General features: G+C 44.1%; 1 protein-coding gene across 1 annotated transcript in view; it reads right to left on the bottom strand.

Annotated features, from left to right (window-relative positions):
• The window catches only part of slc39a14 (solute carrier family 39 member 14), a 32,489-nt gene extending 17,918 nt beyond the window's left edge, over positions 1-14,571 (bottom strand). The window contains exons 1-4 of the mRNA XM_080499617.1: positions 14,361-14,571; positions 6,895-7,011; positions 2,826-3,186; positions 1,385-1,562 (exon numbers count right to left, since the gene is read on the bottom strand). Coding sequence (XP_080355743.1) covers positions 1,385-1,562; positions 2,826-3,116 — 469 coding nt within the window. The 5' untranslated portion in view covers positions 3,117-3,186; positions 6,895-7,011; positions 14,361-14,571. The remainder of the gene's footprint in view (positions 1-1,384; positions 1,563-2,825; positions 3,187-6,894; positions 7,012-14,360) is intronic.
• Between the last annotated feature and the right edge of the window lie 5,842 nt (positions 14,572-20,413).

The following is a 20,413-nucleotide window of genomic DNA, read 5'->3' as shown; positions in this document are numbered from 1 at the left end:
ATGAAAAAAGAGATACAATTATGAAATAAAACAAAGATGAAAGCAGACATACAATTATGAAATAAAATAGATGAAAGACGACATACGATTATGAAATAAAACAAAGACGAAAAAAGACATAAAATTATGAAATAAAACAAAGATGAAAGCAGACATACAATTATGAAATAAAACATGCAGGTAGTTCAAGGTCACACAAAATACACAACAGACCCAAACACCCCTGACGGCCTCGTTGTGTTTACAGATTTTTAACGACTCATTAGGAAGTCAAATATTTAAAATGTACTTGACGCAGCAGCTGATGTTACCGCAGCAGCTGCTTCCACCTCCACTAAACTCACATCCTGTTCATACGACACAAAACCCAGATCAGCTTCAAGACGCTCAACATTCATGATATGTATGACAATGTTGACCCCCAATATGACACTGTACCTTTAACTAATAACAATGTTCTAATGTAGATATTTAAAGTCCCAGTGAAATGAAAAGTCGACCTCCAAAACTCTCTGGTGTCTCTTCTAGAACGTTTTCCTGCTAACTGGCTGAAGGGTAAAATGTTAAAACACGACAATCTGAGAGAAAATAGCCGATAAACGGCGCTATTTCCTCTGCTGGGCGGAGCTTCTGACAACAACAGAGTGACATCACGAGTTGTGCACACGCCCAAGTTGTGTTTACATTATGGAGGATCAGAGTTTTGACCACGAAGAGGCTGAATTTAACGATAGTCGAAGCGCTTTTCTGACTGCGCGGAATCACTAAAGATGAGTCCAGGTATTACTTGATCGTCTACTAGCCGCCCGAGCTAGCGGCTCCCGCTAGCCAATAGCCGCCCGAGCTAGCGGCTCCCGCCACCCGTGCTCCTTTTCTCCTCTCTGGTCTCTTCCAGGCTCAATCTTTCATCAAGGCTCATAAAACGCCGACTAGAACTTCAAAACACTGTAAAAACTTGGATATTTAAGAGGAAACAAGCCGATATAAACACAACAGATCGAGATCTGCACAACTTGTGATGTCACACATAGGCTCCGCCCACAATGGCCCACGAAGAAGAAGGATTCCCCCGACTTCCTCGGCTGGAGATTCAAAATTCAAATAACTTTGTTATGCGACAACAGTGGAGGGGCAGAGTCGGAGGAACCTTACAAGTAGAACCACAACTATCGTTTTTTACAAAGTAGCGTGTTACGTTTCACTGGGACTTTAATATAATATTACTTGTTACACATCATAAGCCACTGCCTTTGTGTATCATTTGATCTTTCCACGATTTCAAAATAAGGCATTACAAGTCCACGTCCAGCGATTGTATCCGACAGCAGCGACGCAGGAACCGAAGACTCGTTATTAAAACACGTTAAGCCTTAGATGAACTGACCTTCGCCGTCTGACGGCCGTGGCGACGTGTCGTTGGCGTCGCCATCTTGGTTCCGCGCCCTGCAGGTCCCGGCGTCCAGCTGCTGCAGCATGGTGGGACACAGCTGCTGCAGGCCGCGGCCGTCCAGCCGCGACTGTTCGCTCATGCTGTAGATCGCCAGCGTGTCGGCCGGCAAACACTGCAGACGACAACATGGCGGCTTATTTCTCTGTGGAGCTCACCATCGCCGTAACAATAATCCAACCTGGTGCTTTTATTTTGACAGTCACCGTAACAATAATCCAACCTGGTGGTTTTATTTTGACAGTCACCGTAACAATAATCCAACTTGGTGCTTTTATTTTGACAGTCACTGTAACAATAATCCAACTTGCTGCTTTTATTTTGACAGTCACCGTAACAATAATCCAACCTGCTGCTTTTATTTTGACAGTCACCGTAACAATAATCCAACTTGCTGCTTTTATTTTGACAGTCACCGTAACAATAATCCAACCTGCTGGTTTTATTTTGACAGTCACCGTAACAATAATCCAACTTGCTGGTTTTATTTTGACAGTCACCGTAACAATAATCCAACCTGGTGCTTTTATTCTGATAGTCACCGTAACAATAATCCAACCTGGTGCTTTTATTCTGATAGTCACCGTAACAATAATCCAACCTGGTGCTTTTATTCTGATAGTCACCGTAACAATAATCCAACCTGCTGGTTTTATTTTGACAGTCACCGTAACAATAATCCAACCTGCTGGTTTTATTTTGACAGTCACCGTAACAATAATCCAACCTGGTGCTTTTATTCTGATAGTCACCGTAACAATAATCCAACCTGGTGCTTTTATTCTGATAGTCACCGTAACAATAATCCAACCTGGTGCTTTTATTCTGATAGTCACCGTAACAATAATCCAACCTGCTGCTTTTATTTTGACAGTCACCGTAACAATAATCCAACCTGCTGCTTTTATTTTGACAGTCACCGTAACAATAATCCAACCTGCTGCTTTTATTTTGACAGTCACCGTAACAATAATCCAACCTGCTGCTTTTATTTTGACAGTCACCGTAACAATAATCCAACCTGCTGCTTTTGTTTTGACAGTCACTGTAACAATAATCCAACTTGGTGGTTTTATTTTGACAGTCACCGTAAGAATAATCCAACTTGGTGGTTTTATTTTGACAGTCACCGTAACAATAATCCAACCTGGTGGTTTTATTTTAATAGTCATCGTAACAATAATCGAAATTGGTGGTTTTACTTTGACAGTCACCGTAACAATAATCCAACCTGGTGCTTTTATTTTGACAGTCACCGTAACTTGGTGGTTTTATTTTGACAGTCACCATAAGAACAATCCAACTTGGTGGTTTTATTTTGCAATAATAAATAAGAACATAATAATAATAATAATACAAAAACGAAGCGTTTCTGCACCTGTGACCTGTTGAACCAGGTTGCCGTGGCGACGGTGGCGGCGGAGGCGGAGGCCATGTTGCTGCCGTTGCCGTCGCCGGCGCCCCGGCTGAGCGCGATGAGGAGGGAGCGCAGCTGAGGCACGGAGATGGTGCTGTTGTCGCCGTAGCGAGCCAGCAGGTCTTCCAGCACTTGAGTGGGCGGCGGCGTCCGGCGCCCCCCCTGACCCGCCGCCGGACCCGGGGCCCAGAGCAGCAGGACCGGGACCAGGACCAGGACCAGGGTCAGCGAGCGCCCATGTAGGAGGAGCATGATGTGTGTGTGTGTGTGTGTGTGTGTGTGTGTGTGTGTGTGTGTGTGTGTGTGTGTGTGTGGAGTCGACCTGCAGGTGGAGAAAGAAGGAAGCTCAGCGAATTCATTTCTACTTTAAAACACAAAAACTCATGAAGAAAAACGTAAAAACCCCGGAGTGCATTTTTTTTGTCTGTTAAAGCCAACTTCCTGTTTCATGTTTTATTTTGAAAGCGCAACTTCCTGTTCTCGAGCGCAAAAGTGTAGCTTCACAGCAACGAAAGGACACGGAGGAGGAAGTTTCACGGAGCGTAATCGCTGCATTATATATAAGAATAAAATTAAAAATTAAAAATATTAAAATAAAAAAATATAAGAATCTCCAATGCTGATTCTATTTACATTAAAAAAAGTAGAGTTTCTTGTGTGTTGTTGTTTATTTTCACCAGGTTCTCCTCCCAGTCCAGATGAAGTGAACATTTTAATTCAGAGGCTAAATTACAGCTTAATTTCATACCGAGTGTTAAAATAGTTCCATGAGAGCCTCACATTTAAACTTTAAAGTTTTTTTTATGTTTAATGACACTTTCACAAAACCATTAAAACCAAAAATTCCTAAAAAATCACAACAAAATAAATTATATTTACCTTCTGATGCAAAACACAGTAAAATGTTAAAAAAAAAAAAAAAAAACCTGACATCTGGTTTAGAATCCTGCTTTGAAGGCTAAATGAGCGCTTGTTGTTTTAAAGCGCTTTATAAATCAAGTTATTTGGCGTTTCTAAACTTCCCACCATGACAGTTTCTCCACACAATATGAAATTCAGGTTCCGGGGCAGGCTGGAACGTGTATCCAGCCAGCCCCGGAACCTGAATTTCAAATGATATTACATTTTAATTTTTTAGACTAAATATGTCCCGAATGTGTTGTTTTTGTTTGTTTTGTTACAACATATGTTTACTACATCGACTCCACACATACATAGGTAAATAGAAAGTCGTTGTCGGACTGCCATCGGTACAAACAAAGGAGCCAGTAAACGTAAACAAAGGAGCCAGTAAACGTAAACAAAGGAGCCAGTAAACGTAAACAAAGGAGCCAGTAAATGTAATATGGAAACAATCATGATGGACAATAAGAGCTTTAATACTTGCTGACATCCTGAGGAACTGCTGACTCAAGTCAAACTGAACCCTGATGCCTGGAATCCCTTTGAATGGGCTCCTGTGTGTTGTAGGTAGGTGGGGGGGTTAGTGGGGGGGGGGGGGGGGGGGGGCAGTGCTGAGGAAGTGCTAATGAAGCACGGCGCACCAGGTGGACATAAAGAGCCAGTGTGGCTCAATGTATAGAGGAGAAACAGGAAACCGGCGGGACAAACACATAATTACACACAATTACAGCGTCAGGCTGCAGAGTGTCATCAGGAGCAGCCGGGATCAATCAGGGTCGCCGCGGTAACCCACTCGCTATTAACCCCTGCGGCCTGGAGCGTCTCCTTCCACCGACGCGGCCAGGGAACCAGAGCGTTTTCAAAAAAGTGGCACTTCCAGCAGAAACAGTTGTTGTGTGAACGGAATCTAAACAATAAAGTTCCACAAGAGCGTCTGAAGCTGGTTTATTTAGAGTCTCTTACTGTGAAGGAGCTCATGTTTTTATTTAAGAAAACAAGAGCGCCTGTGTCTCGCTGCTGTCAGCCTGGCGTCGTACTGCCAACCCGGGACATTCAGGACTTCTAACTACTTCCCTCAACTTCACTGTAACGTAGAATCTGAGGTTAAAAACTTTCTACGTAAAAACGCTTGTCGTTTCTTTAATAATCCAGATTCTGTCAAAGGAAGTTCCAGTTTCTCTTTATTCTCTTCAACTGGAGGAAGAACATTCTGGATTTTAACTCTGTTCTTGGTCTGAAGTACCTTTGATAGTATTGATACTGGTCTGAAGTACCTTTGATAGTATTGATACTGGTCTGAAGTACCTTTGATAGTATTGATACTGGAGCTGCTACCACACTACTACCATACTTCTACCACACTACTACCATACTTCTACCACACTACTACCACACTACTACCACACTACTACCATACTTCTACCACACTACTACCATACTTCTACCACACTACTACCACACTACTACCATACTACTACCATACTTCTACCATACTACTACCACACTACTACCATACTTCTACCACACTACTACCATACTTCTACCACACTACTACCATACTTCTACCACACTACTACCATACTTCTACCACACTACTACCACACTTCTACCACACTACTACCATACTTCTACCACACTACTACCATACTTCTACCACACTACTACCACACTTCTACCACACTACTACCATACTTCTACCACACTACTACCATACTACTGTACTACTACCACACTACTACCACACTCCTACCATACTCCTACCATACTTCTACCACACTACTATCACACTCCTACCATACTCCTACCATACTTCTACCACACTACTACCACACTACTACCATACTTCTACCACACTTCTACCACACTACTACCATACTTCTACCACACTACTACCATACTACTGTACTACTACCACACTACTACCACACTCCTACCATACTCCTACCATACTTCTACCACACTACTATCACACTCCTACCATACTCCTACCATACTCCTACCATACTACTACCACACTACTACCACACTCCTACCATACTCCTACCATACTACTACCATACTACTACCATACTACTACCACACTACTACCACACTACTACCACACTACTACCATACTCCTACCATACTCCTACCATACTACTACCATACTCCTACCATACTGCTGCCATACTACTACAATACTACCATACTACTACCACACTACTACCATACTCCTACCATACTCCTACCATACTACTACCATACTACTACCACACTACTACCACACTACTACCATACTCCTACCATACTCCTACCATACTACTACCATACTCCTACCATACTGCTGCCATACTACTACAATACTACTATACTACTACCACACTCCTACCATACTTCTACCACACTACTATCACACTACTACCATACTACTACCACACTCCTACCATACTCCTACCATACTCCTACCATACTCCTACCACACTCCTACCATACTCCTACCATACTGCTGCCATACTACTACAATACTACTATACTTCTACCATTATATTGATCAATAAATCAAATCCTGGTCTGAAACATGAAAAGTGATGAAACGTCTGGAGCACAAAGTCAAAATCATCACAAACACGTCGTTTCAGTTGAAGTTGATTTTACGTGAAGAGTTTGAGTTTTTAATTTGTTCTGGTGACGAACTGAATGTTGACGGAAGTGAAACATTCAGACTGGAGGAGGAGGAAGAGGAGGAGCAGGAGGAGCAGGAGGAGGGAGAGGAGGAGGAGGAGGAGCAGGAGGAGGAGTAGGAGCAGGAGGAGGGAGAGGAGGAGGGGGTGCAGGAGGAGGAGGAGCAGGAGAAGGGAGAGGAGGAGGAGGAGCAGGAGGAGGAGGAGCAGGAGAAGGGAGAGGAGGAGGAGGAGCAGGAGGAGGAGGAGCAGGAGAAGGGAGAGGAGGAGAAGGGAGAGGAGGAGGAGGAGCAGGAGGAGGAGGAGCAGGAGAAGGGAGAGGAGGAGGAGGAGCAGGAGGAGGGGGAGCAGGAGGAGGAACAGACCACAGACTGATGAAGCCTCCTGCATCTCCTGCACCTCCTGCTCCTCCTGCAGCCCCGGAGCCTCGATGAACAGACTCTTTCATCTCCAGGAGAAAAACTCACCTCCTTCACAAGATGCAGCCCGTCGACTCCGGAGGCTCTGGAGGGTGGAGGAGAGCCGCCCAGGGGTGGAGGTGGAGTCAGTGAGCAGTGGAGAGGGGGCTTGAAGGGTGCAGCAGACTGTGGAGGAGAGAGAGACAGAGAGAGAGAGAGAGAGAGAGAGAGAGAGAGAGAGAGAGAGAGGGGAATGAAATACATTCTGTGTTTCTCTTTCTTCTCATTGATTCGTCTCTGGAGCCTCCAGATGAAAGCCTCCCACCAGGAGGCGGAGCTCCACGTGTCCAGATGACACAAAGCTTTTATCCTACTAGCATCTCAGCTATTCAAGACAAGAAATCAAGTCTTTATCAAAAACATGATAAGAAGTTTAGAGCAGCTCAAAGAGAAATTCCTACTAGAAGATGAGGACTTCAGGTGAGACGTCGTGTTAACGACATAGTGAAAGACGTCGCGGCCGAGCAGCAGACAAAATCCACTAAACCCCCCAAAACACAGAGTGAACAAACAAACAGGCGCAGATATGGAACACGGTGGTTTAAGAAACATTCTGGAGGCGGGAACATTGAGGAAAGTCCCTGTAGTGCAGTGGTTTTATGCCTTTTTGAGTCAAGACACACTTTTTTCTTTGGAAAACATCTGGAGTCTCACCTCCACCCGGAAATGTTAAAATGTTAAACTGTGTAGCCTCTATTAACAATATAAAGTCTTTCTCGTCAACGTTTTATCAACAGGAATCCAGTAAATACAGAAAAAAGGTATTTCCTTGTTTCTTTTTTTAAATAAATCTAAATGACATGAAGAGAAAACAAACAAAAAACAAACAATAAAAAAACATCACGTTATAGAAGAAATTTCTTTTTTTTAAACTAATTTAAGCTTTTTTTTTACTTAATCTAAACCAGTGTTTTTCAACCTTTTTGAGCCGAGGAACACTTTTTTGTTTGTAAAACTCTGGAGTCTCACCTCCACCTGAAAATGTTAAAATTAAACTCTGTAGCCTCTATTAACAATATAAAGTCTTTCTCATCAAAGACATCAAAGTCATTCTCATCAAAGTTTTATCAACAGGCATCAAATAAATACAGAAAAAAAGTATTTCCCAATTTCTTTTTTTAACTTAATCTAAATGACATGAAGAGAAAAGAAAAAAAAAAAAAAAGAAAAAAACTTCCCATTATAGAAGAATAAAAAAACCAAAACTAATTTAGACTTTTTTTTTAAACTTAATCTAAACCAGTGTTTTTCAACCGTTTTGAGCCGAGGAACACTTTTTTGTTTGTAAAACTCTGGAGGCACACCTCCACCTGAAAATGTTAAAATTAAACTCTGTAGCCTCTATTAACAATATAAAGTCTTTCTCATCAAAGACATCAAAGTCATTCTCATCAAAGTTTTATCAACAGGCATCAAATAAATACAGAAAAAAAGTATTTCCCAATTTCTTTTTTTAACTTAATCTAAATGACATGAAGAGAAAAGAAAAAAAAGAAAAAAGAAAAAAACTTCCCATTATAGAAGAATAATAAAAAAAAAAACTAATTTAGACTTTTTTTTTTTTTATTTAATCTAAACCAGTGTTTTTCAACCTTTTTGAGCCAAGACACACTTTTTTCTTTGGAAACATCTGGAGTCACACCTCCACAGATGAACCACACTGACGTCTGTCACTTTACATTTCACCGGCAAAGTTCTGTGCTGCCCTCTAGTGGTGAAGAGTATTTATACATGATGACTCTGCAACACACTGTCGCTGTGAGAGCAAATGTTGTTTTAGAAAACAAAGTGAAATGTGACCTGGAGGAAACACCGGCGGTGGAGAAACTCTGCGCTAGCGGCTGCAGGTAAAGCGATCTCCTCCAACATTTATATTTCATGACAATCCAAGGTGTGTCAGGAGCCGTTAGAGAGTGACGGCGGCAGCAGGAGGGCGTGAACACATAAAGCCTTCTGGTGATTATGTTCCTAAGCATTACTAGTATTATTATTATTACTGCTACTTGGGTTGGTGTTGCGCAATACCAGGACTGGCGCAGCGCCTCGCCCCTCTGTAAACAAACCATTAGGTGTAATAAGGACGTGTAATTACTGCGGGGGGGGGGGGGACCTGGAGAACTCGCACTGGGGTTCTAGGAACACCAAGAAACGAAGCTGAATGAAGCGTTTCCACCGCGAGGAGGCTCGGCGATCGTCGCCACGGCAACGTCAGTAACCTTAAACAACCTCCTGAAGAATGAAGACACGCGAGCTGGTGGAATCAAAACAAAAGCAGGAGGCTTGATTAAATGTCAGCGTGTCTGGTCGAAGACATATCTCTCACACACTCACACTCACACACACACACACTCTCTCACACACACACACTCTCTCACACACACACAGGTTGACCACGGTCTATTTGCAGCTGGCGAGATAAAAAGTGTGCAGTGGGGTCAGACGAGTCACAGACAGATCTGGAGCGGCGCCACGCGAAGCCTCACCGTGAAGCGAGCGAGACAAAATACTTCCAGAAAAATACGTCCGATTAATTATCAAGACTTTAAAAAAAAGAAAAAAAATCTCTCATGTTCCATCAGCGCCGTGTCATTCACACCAGAATTTGAGTTAAACCAGATTCCGGCTCGGGGCCACCTGCCGAGTAGCGCCTGAGATTTTCAGGTGGACCGGCTAGCTCGCGGCCTAGCGTGCCCGTTAGCATGCTAGCAAACATTGTCCAATTGAGGTGAAATTTGGTAGGTGGCCTAATGGGGGCGCTGCGGTCACAAATCACTAGCTAATTAGCTGGTTTTGATGCCGTTTTTTCAAAATAAAAGTCATGAAATTTATTTAAAAAAAAATGTTACTTAAAAAATGACTATTAACCGGTCTAGAGGATCGTGGCCACCCCGACGGGCTTGAGCGAGGTCCCGGCCAACGCTGCTTGTTATCAGACTCGGGCCACAGCAAGAACCTCCGACACAGTTCAGACCGACAGGAAGTGAATAACAGAATAAGATCAGTCGGGAAATTCTCCTGAAACTTTGATGAAACAAGTTGGAAAAAACGAAGGAAGGGTGGAGCCGCTTGTCCTCCGTCACGACCAAACACAACCATCTGGTGAATTGGTAGTTCTGCTCACAAGCTGGACAAAGTTGGACTTGGCGCTTTTATTTTGACAAGTCAATAACAACCCGTCCACTAGAACGTCCTGACATCCTGTTGTTAAATGTTCACAGTGGATTCTCTTCTGCTGCATCTGGCTTCATTACAAAAAAAAAAACAGCGCCAACTAGTGGCCCAACATGAAACTGACATTCTCAAAACGGTTTTTGCACTGAAAATACACAAAAATGTGTTTTCTTTTACTTTGTTTTTTAGGAAAAAAAAGGAAAAATGGGGCCTAAATGCCATTTAAAAGGTCATATTAACACACAATCATCAAGCATTTCTGCTCCAGCTGTTGAGCAGTTCTGCTGTTGCCATGGAAACGCAAAACTTTTCGGTGTTTTCACCCAGGACGTGTTTGAAGTCGAGGCTTCAGTTCGCTTGGTCGTTAAAAAGCAAAATTCAGTGAAAAGTCAAACTCACCACAGAGACTGAGGGTTGAGTTGAGGTGATGAACTCAGATGAAATAATCCGTAAATCCAGCAGATTAACACTCAAGAGCCGAGCCCTAAAAACAAGCATCGGGTTGCGGCTCCAGTTTTTTTTAATGTTTTTTAACTTGAGGAATTGAACAAACAAAACTTCACCGGAGCATCAAAACAACACGAGTCAGCAGAATTACCGACAACGTCACCAAACCTCCAGTCAGACTGGAGGAGATTTTCTGCCTTCTAGGAATCTGCAGCGCTTCTTCACCTCCACCTTCCTCACAGCAGGACGGTCCTCTCTCTCTCTCTCTCTCTCTCTCTCTCTCTCTCTCTCTCTCTCTCTCTCGCTCGTCCCGGTTCGCTTTAAGAAGACCAGAGCAGAGGCCAGGTGAGGAACCACATCACCTCATCCACCTTCCAGACCAGTGACCACTGCCTCCCCTCGTCATCCTGCTCCAGAACCCTCATTAGATGAGAGGATGATGAAGATGATGAGGAGGATGAGGATGATGAAGCCGGCGCTTTGTGAGCGTCGCCGCTCAACCCGGCCGAGCGGCGAGGAAATCACAGGGTGAGTCGGACCTGTGGCTCAGTCTGACCCCGGGGCCGGCTTAGAGGTCATGGAGGCCGGCTTAGAGGTCATGGAGGCTGGCTTAGAGGTCATGGAGGCTGGCTTAGAGGTCATGGAGGCTGGCTTAGAGGTCATGGAGGCTGGCTTAGAGGTCATGGAGGCCGGCTTAGAGGTCATGGAGGCTGGCTTAGAGGTCATGGAGGCCGGCTTAGAGGTCATGGAGGCCGGCTTAGAGGTCATGGAGGCCGGCTTAGAGGTCATGGAGGCCGACAGAGGTCAGGGAGGCCGGCTTAGAGGTCAGGGAGGCCGGCTTAGAGGTCATGGAGGCCGGCTTAGAGGTCAGGGAGGCCGACAGAGGTCATGGAGGACAACAGAGGTCAGGGAGGACAACAGAGGTCAGGGAGGACAACAGAGGTCAGGGAGGACAACAGAGGTCAGGGAGGCCGGCTTAGAGGTCACGGAGGCCGGCTTAGAGGTCACGGAGGCCGGCTTAGAGGTCAGGGAGGCCGACAGAGGTCAGGGAGGACAACAGAGGTCAGGGAGGACAACAGAGGTCAGGGAGGCCGACAGAGGTCAGGGAGGACGACAGAGGTCAGGGAGGCCGACAGAGGTCATGGAGGACAACAGAGGTCAGGGAGGCCGACAGAGGTCACGGAGGCCGGCTTAGAGGTCACGGAGGCCGGCTTAGAGGTCATGGAGGCGGAGCCACAGAGGAAACCAGCCAGACCCTCGCTCAACCATCAACCAGCAGGAACTAAGAAATTCTTCTCTGTACCAAAGATTCAAACTGCATTATTGTTTTTCTTTCTCAATGTATTTATTTTTCATTTCCCCTTTCTCTCCTTTATTGTTATTATTATTATTATTATTGTTATGTTGATTAGTTATGTTAAGTAAAACCCTACAAGTGAAACACACACTCACTTTCGTCCTGTACATTTCAAAGCAAAATTATATATATATATATATACATACACACAATTGTAGGACACATTGCTGAAAGTAAGATTAAAAGTGTGGTTTTTTTCTGCCTTCAGTCTCGGAGCAACGCCACAATTCTTCTTATTTCATGAGAACTTGAGCAGATTAAGAGATTAAGAGCGTGGGTTGTACTGGAGCGTCACACAAATCTGTGTAATGAGACGCTTCATCACATCAAGACAATCATCCAAGTGTAAAAAAACAGAAAGAAAGAAAGATTCCACTTTGATGAGGACGATTTGCTAAAGCGCAGTCGGAATGTTTGTGAACCTGAAGTTTCTTTATTATCGACGTCAATCAGCAGGACGAGAGACGAACCGAGGACACGTCGAGGACACCAGATAAAGGTGAAGGCCCCTGTTCTCGCCACAATAAAAGCTCTGACTGGAGCCTCCAGTGGGTCACCGTGTCGCTGCTTTCATATCATATCAATATTCACTTTGTTGTTACGACAGAAACAAGTTTCTATACGACAGGAGAAGCTGCGTCCATGAAAAGTGTCTCCAGACGGTGAAACTTGACGACTCGAGGTGAACGAAGTGACGTAGAAAAGGTGTTTTAGAGAAGCGAGTTTCTCACTGGAGGCCAAAGTACCGACACAGAATCATCACTGGAGTTTATATTAGCGTCTAAAGTGATTTACTTCTTGTTTTCAAACGATTGAGTTCAGCAGTTTATTTTTTACTACATTATACGAAATTTTTACAAATTTAACAGAAGTTTTTTTTTTTTTTTTCAAAATTCAAACACATAATCCTGTAAAAAAAAACTCTGATTTCAATGTTTCCCAAAATAATTATGATTATGATTTTTCCCATAATGACTGACTGACCTCCGACCGTCTTTTTTACTGGATTGCTTTATTTATTTATTTACATATTCTATTTTTGTGCTCTTTTTGCTCTTGTTGGATATTTTACATATGTTTACATATTTTAATTCCTTCATTTTATAAGTTCTGCACCTTTTTACCTTGAGCTGTTGTAAGTTTGTTTCCTCCCGGGGAGGAATAAATAAAGCTCTCTACTCGACTCTACTTCCAGAACTGTGGCCTCGTTTCCACGGCAACCGTTTCAAGCGAACACGAGGGAATTCTGGGCATCCGTTTCCACGACAACGGCGCTCAAGAGTAACGAGACGGGAACTTTTCCCAAATGGCTGCCCGTTACGACGGACCGTAAACAAACATGGCGGCCTCCGCGGGGCTTTTATTTTGACAGTCACCGTAACGACAATCCAACTCGGTCGCCTGTCCACTCCACCGTCCTACGTTCTCCTACGTTCTCCTACGTTCTCCTACGTTCTCCTACTGCTCACGTCCAATTGGTCTCCGAGTGTCGGCAAACAAAACAAAACAGCCCCCACTAGTGGTCAAACACTGTCACTACGTCATTTTCAGTGTCGTTTTTCAAAATGCAAAAAAAAAACATCCCCGGAACCAAAAAAAACGACACGTTTTTGCTTCAAGCGTCACGTAAAGTTAAAAAGTACGTCCAGTATGTGATGATTACAGATTTGTAGTATTTTCATGACGCAGGTCGTGAAATAAAATGTGAAACATTAATTTGGCGAAGCAGGAAAACAACGGAGAACAACAGGAACCGTTCTGCTGCAGATGAAAGTCTGAAGTTTGGGTTCCTGTGTTCTAACCAGACGTGAGGAACAGAAGAGAGAAACTGACGGTTTCAGTGAAACCACATCGTTTCTGAAACAAGACGTGGAACAAGTTGTCGACGGGAGGCTGTGATTCTTTACACTTTGTCAACGGGTTCTGTTGGAAACGTGAGTCACTGACGCAGGAGGAAAGAAATATATTAATAAATATATATAAATATATAAATATGTTAAAGAAACGTGTGGATGGAAGTAAATCAAACTGAGAATTCACTTCATTGATTTGTGAAAAACACATTAAAGAATTATTACTGTCATTATAGGAGGTGTTGAAGCACTACGTTACTGCCCCCTGGACTCTCTAACTGCCCCCTGGACTCTCTAATTCTCTAACTGCCACCCTGGACTGTCTAACTGCCCCTGGACTCTCCTATTGCCCCCTGGACTCTCCAACTCTTTAACTGCCCCTGGACTCTCCTACTGCCACCCTGGGACTCCCACTATGCCCCCCGGACCAGACGTCTTACCCCCGGACCAGCCCCCCCCCCAGACAGCAGCTACGAGCCGTTAGCTCCTCCACACAGCTCCGGGATCAGTTAGCACAGCGGCTAACAACAACCCCGGTAAAAAAAAAGCCCCGCTTCCCGCGTCCCGGTTCCCCGGAGGCTCGGTGTCGGAGGGCAGCAGCCGCCGGAGCCGGCGGTGCGTCTCCCGGTCCCCCCCAGCTAGCTTACCCCGGGGATGCGCTCTCTCTCTCTCTCAGCCTTGACGTCAGCTCCTCCGCTCCGGTTCTCTCATACCGGGGACAGCGGGGGACAGCGGGGGACAGCGGCGGACCGGCGGCGGCGACAGGCGTCCGGTGCTCGGGGGGAAAGGAGGTGGAGGCGCTCGGGCGTCCCGGTGCTTCTTCTACCGCTTGAGGTTGAGCCTCTCGCGGCGGCGCGTGGAGGATGCGCTGCTCGCTCGGGTCAATTCCAGTGATGACGTAGGCAGAGCGCGAGCCGACGGCGGCTGTGGAGGAGGAAGGAGGCCGCGTCGCCCCCACGCGGCTGACTGCCGCTACTGCAACACGAGGAGACGCTGGACAGGTTGACGGTCCGTCACTGGAAAAACAAACACACTTACCCCCAGGGGCAATTCCCCCCCCCCCCCCCCCCCCCACACACACACACACACACACACAGAACGTGCAAACGTCATACAACTTGCTATGTATTTATTTATCTTGCTTTTATCTCGTGCTTATTTCTAAGTGCCCATGTTCCGTTCTGTGTTTTACTTTATGTCTTATACAGAGAGATATTTACATATTTTTATTTTTTACTTGTATTACTATTCTACTGTATTTTATAATATTCGTATGTACCAGATTGCTGCAACAGAACAATTTCCCTTCGGGGATGAATAAAGTAATTATCTATCTATCTATCTATCTATCTATTATTAAATTGTTCCTTTGTAGCATAGCATAGAATAGAATACAAGTATCTGTAGATAGATAGATAGATAGATAGATGGAAAAGCAGCACATAGTGTATATTATATTGGGTAGAAAATGACCAGAATGTCTTTTATATCTCCTTTTACTCAGAGGTCACTGTTCCAACGGTTAATAATGGAATGGCTCCCTCTAGTGTCGGAACTTAGGTATTACACACTAACTACAGTCCCCATGGTTAATAATGGAATGGCTCCCTCTAGTGTCAGAGTTTAGGTATTACACACTAACTACTGTCCCCATGGTTAATAATGGAATGGCTCCCTCTAGTGTCAGAGTTTAGGTATTACATACTAACTACTGTCCCCATGGTTAATAATGGAATGGCTCCCTCTAGTGTCAGAGTTTAGGTATTACATACTAACTACTGTCCCCATGGTTAATAATGGAATGGCTCCCTCTAGTGTCAGAGTTTAGGTATTACACACTAACTACTGTCCCCATGGTTAATAATGGAATGGCTCCCTCTAGTGTCAGAGCTCAGGTATTACATACTAAACTCACGGTCAAGCTCAAGCGAGGGACAGACCTGAGCCGGCAGGTGTTGTGTGAGTCCACTAGAGGGCAGTCACGAGCTGTGGGAGGTAAAACTCGGCAGGATTAAAAAAAAAAAAAAAGGGGGCTGCAGTTATATGAAGTGACAGGAGAACAAGATGAGGCTGCAGCTTCGAGAGTTTATCTGAAGTCGTGATTCGAAGAACAGAATTTAAAATGTCTTTGTTAAGAAAAGTGAACAGATTTATATAATAGACTGATTTATTTATAATCGTTATATTGTAATGAGCTGAAATAGAAGTTATGATTCAATTCAGGCCACATTTATATGACTATGATTTATGGATGGATGGACGGTGGATAAATGGAGGATGGATGAAGGATGGATGAAGGATGGATGGATGATGGATGGATGACAGATGGATAGATGGATGGATAGATGGATAGATGGATAGATGGATGAAGGATGATGGATGGATGAATGGTGGATGGATGAATGGTGGATGGATGAAGGAAGGATGGATGGATGGATGGTGGATGGATAAATGGAGGATGGATGAAGGATGGATGGATGGATAGTTGGATAGATGGATGAAGGATGAAGGATGATGGATGGATGGTGGATGGATGATGGATGGATGGATGGTGGATGGATAAATGGAGGATGGATGAAGGATGGATGGATGGATAGATGGATGAAGGATGGATAAATGGAGGATGGATGAAGGATGGATGGATGGATAGATGGATGAAGGATGGATGGATGATGGATGGATGATGGATGGATGGATAGATGGATAGATGGATGAAGGATGATGGATGGATGAATGGTGGATGGATGAAGGAAGGATGGATGGATGGATGGATGGATGGATGGTGGATGGATAAATGGAGGATGGATGAAGGATGGATGGATGGATAGTTGGATAGATGGATAGATGGATGAAGGATGGATGATGGATGGATGGTGGATGGATGATGGATGGATGGATGGTGGATGGATAAATGGAGGATGGATGAAGGATGGATGGATGGATAGATGGATGAAGGATGGATGGATGATGGATGGATGATGGATGGATGATGGATGGATGATGGATGGTGGATGGATAAATGGAGGATGGATGATGGATGGATGGATGATGGATGATGGATGGATGAAGGATGGATGATGGTTGAAGGACAGAGAGATTAAAACCTGATTAATTAAAATCGAGATGTAGAATCGAGATATTTTTTAAAACAACAGAGAACAAACTGAATAAAAAAAGAGAGAAGGAAAATAAATAAAAACAAAACGCAAAACAAAAGATAAAAATGTATATAAAATGTATATAAAATGTATATAAAAACCGCAGAGGACAAAAAAAAGAAAAAAAAGGAAGTAATTAAAAAAAAAATTAAATATAAAATGAGCAAAAGCAAACGTCTCCATGGCAACAGAGGCTGATCTCCTCCAGGACGAGCCTCTCTCCTCCACTTTTTAACAGTTTTTTGGGGGTTTTTTCAGAATAAAATGTCTCTGATTCTCTGGACGAGGACGAATCCTCCCTGAAGGTTTCAGGTGATTCAGGCGAGACGAGCTTCAGTGTTCATCCTCCGGCCGACGGCGTCACGGCGGCTCTGCACCTGAGGAACTCTGCACCCCCCCCACCCCCCCCAGGCCCCCCCCACCCCCCCCCCACATCCTCCGGTTCATCCGTTCACCTGTGAAGCGACGTCCCTCCGCCGCTCGCCGTCACTTTAGCGTGAAACATGGCGGCGTCACAAACACTGGAGCTCCACTGGCTGATCTCCATCTCGCCCCGCTGAGCCCAGCTGGGACCCTGGGGGGAGGGGGGGGGGGGGGGGGGGGAAGGGGGGTCTAGTGTTCAGTTCAGAGCTCTAGAAGCCTCATGCATAAGAGACAAAATTCAAAAGTCAAGGTTCTTGAGAAAAATCAAGTTTGTCTCAAAATCAAACAGAAATATTGAATATAATAATGTAAATGTTCATAATAATGTAAATATTGATAATAATGTAAATGTTGACAATGTAAATATTGACAATAATGTAAATATTGATAATAATGTAAATGTTCATAATAATGTAAATGTTGACAATAATGTAAATGTTGACAACGTAAATATTGACAATAATGTAAATATGTGTAATAATATAAATATTGACAATAATGTAAATGTTGATAATAATGTAAATGTTGACAGAGTGGAGGTGAAGAGAAACTCCACTTTCCCACCTCGTTGTGTGTAAATCGTTCTTTATACAGTCTTTCTATCCAGGAAAAGAATCGACAGGTTCCTGAGAGAATCTGTAAAATTTAATTTAATTAAATTAAATTAAATTAAAAAATCTAAAAATTAAATTAAAATAAATAAATCAAATCAAGATAAGATAAGATAAGATAAGATAAGATAAGATAAGATAAGATAAGATAAGATAAGATTAAATACAATAAAATACATTTCAATTAAATAATGACAATGTGACTTTCTACCACTGCAGCCGAGTGACGAACCCCCCCCCCCCCCCGGTGCGGCGGCGTCCCGCTCCTCCCACGTTGCACCAGGAAGCCGCCAGGCCTTGATGAAACGACCTGCCGACCTGGAACACGAGCCGCCGGTCTGTGAAGACCAGCCTGGAAAAGCTTTCAGAGAGTCTGTGGGTCGTCGCTGCCAGGTGTCGCCGCCGCCGCCGCCGCCATCTGGGAGGCTACGCTAACGGAACCTGAAAGGTTTTTTTCCAGGAGGTAATTGGCTGAACCATTGTGTCACCAGCTGGGGGGCTTCAGGCCAGATGTGAGAGGCGAGGAAGAGGAAGAGGAGGAGGAGGAGGAGGAGGAGGAGGAGGAGGAGGAGGAAGGGTTTTCAGTGAGATGAGGACCAACTGATGATCTACACTAAACGACTAAACCATTTATGGTGACTAACGTCCACAAAGACAGTTTTAATTCCATAAACATTCAAGAAAATTATCACTTTTACTCCTTTAAACTGGTTTAATTCACTGGTTTACGCTTAATTTTAGCTGAAATATATATATATATATATCAAATTTGGTCTGACTGTCTCCTGGCAACCAATCAACTGAAGCACGCTTTGATGTGTCATGTGACACATCAAAGGTCCAATATTCTACAAAACTGACCTTCCGCTGGTGTTCTGACATCATCTGTGTACGAGGCGGCAGAAGTGAAGAAAGTCTGTCGTCTCCCTCAAAAAAAACCCCTCGTTTTTAGCGAACGTGTGCTTCAAACAGGCGACTCAGAGATTTTCCCCTTCATGACATCACGAGGGGAACCAACCGCGCCCTCCGCTGGTGGAGCTCTGCCTCGTTGGAAAAAAATGGAATAAAGTCAGTTTAATATGAAAAACTTCAACAGTCATCAGGAGCTACTTGCTAGCAAACGTAGCAATTAGCAGGAGCCAGCGTTAGCGACTAGCTAGTAGCACGTACGACCGAGCTAAGTAAAATATTCAGACGCAGTATTTTTAACTCTCCGTCTTCAGCAGCTTCTCCTTCCGGGTCACATTCTGGGTGAACGACGGCGTTCATACGAGTCGTAGCGCTAAATCCAGCGTGCTTTGTACCGGTGCTTCGGATTAACTGGTTCCCCTGTTAACTGGTGACCCTTTAGCTTCCCTTGCTGCTGCTGACAGCCGACGTTGAAATAAGACTCGCAAAGTGTGACGACGCCAATGTAAAGGTTGTTAAACTGCGTTACTGCGGATTCTTAACGTCTTGTTATCGGCAGCGAGGGAAGCTAAAGGGTCACCAGTTAACAGGGAAACCACTTCGTCTGAAACACCGGGAAGACCTGCACTCACAAACAGCCTGTTCTCAGTAGAGCCACTCGAGGGTCTTTTACACTGAAAAACACTTTGACCAGTGTCGTGACGCTCTGGAGGAACCGTTGTTCTCATGGTCCCTCGACCACGACGTGACCCAGCGACTAGCATGACACGTCTCCGGACTGTGGGAAGAGGCGGCACACGGAATCGAACCAGAGACCGGCTGGACGAGCGCCGCTCCGCCACGTCCTTCTCGTACAGAAAACAATGTCCGGCTCCACAGATTGACGTTATTTGTTTTAAGACGAGACGTGTTCGGGAGGGAAGGACTCCCAATTTCTCCGGCTGGGAGAGATGGTTAGCGCTAACGTGCTAATGCGCTAAACGGCGTCAAATGGACGACGACGGCGACGACGCACGTTAGAATCTACCGGCAGAGAAACGGCGTCTGGAGGAGGAATTAATACAGAATGGATTGTTTTGGGAATTGAATTGGGGCAGAATTGGAAGAACGTCCAGATCAACACTCTCGTTTCGTGTTTCGTAAACTGATGTGGGCTTTTTTTTCTCTTCTTATCAAACAAACAGGTTTTTCTTTTTTGTCTGCATTAATAGAGACGATTCTTCTTTTTCCCTCGCCGCCCTCCGTGTGCCCAACGTGCCTCAAACATCTATTTGAAATGCATCGACAGAAATGCTTTTTCACTTTCAGATTAAAACTGCATTTTTTTGACGCATAATTAAGAATTAATAATCAGTCATCAAAACGACGGGACTGTAGGGAAGCGTATTGCATCAACATGAAAAAATTTTAATAGACTGTTTTCTGAATTAATGGCATAATTATTTCAGAATTACGAGATAAAATATACCATTAAAAAAAATCGGCTGTTTTTCTGAATTTATGACATAATTATCTCAGAATTACGAGATAAAATATACCATTAAAAATTTGCAGTTTTTCTGGATTAAACACATAATTATCTCAGAATTATGATATAAA

The sequence above is a fragment of the Blennius ocellaris genome (assembly GCF_963422515.1).
Source record: "Blennius ocellaris genome assembly, chromosome: 7".
Lineage (NCBI taxonomy): Eukaryota > Metazoa > Chordata > Actinopteri > Blenniiformes > Blenniidae > Blennius > Blennius ocellaris.
The sequence above is the reverse complement of the archived record's forward strand: the minus strand, read 5'-3'. Positions and strand labels throughout refer to the sequence as shown.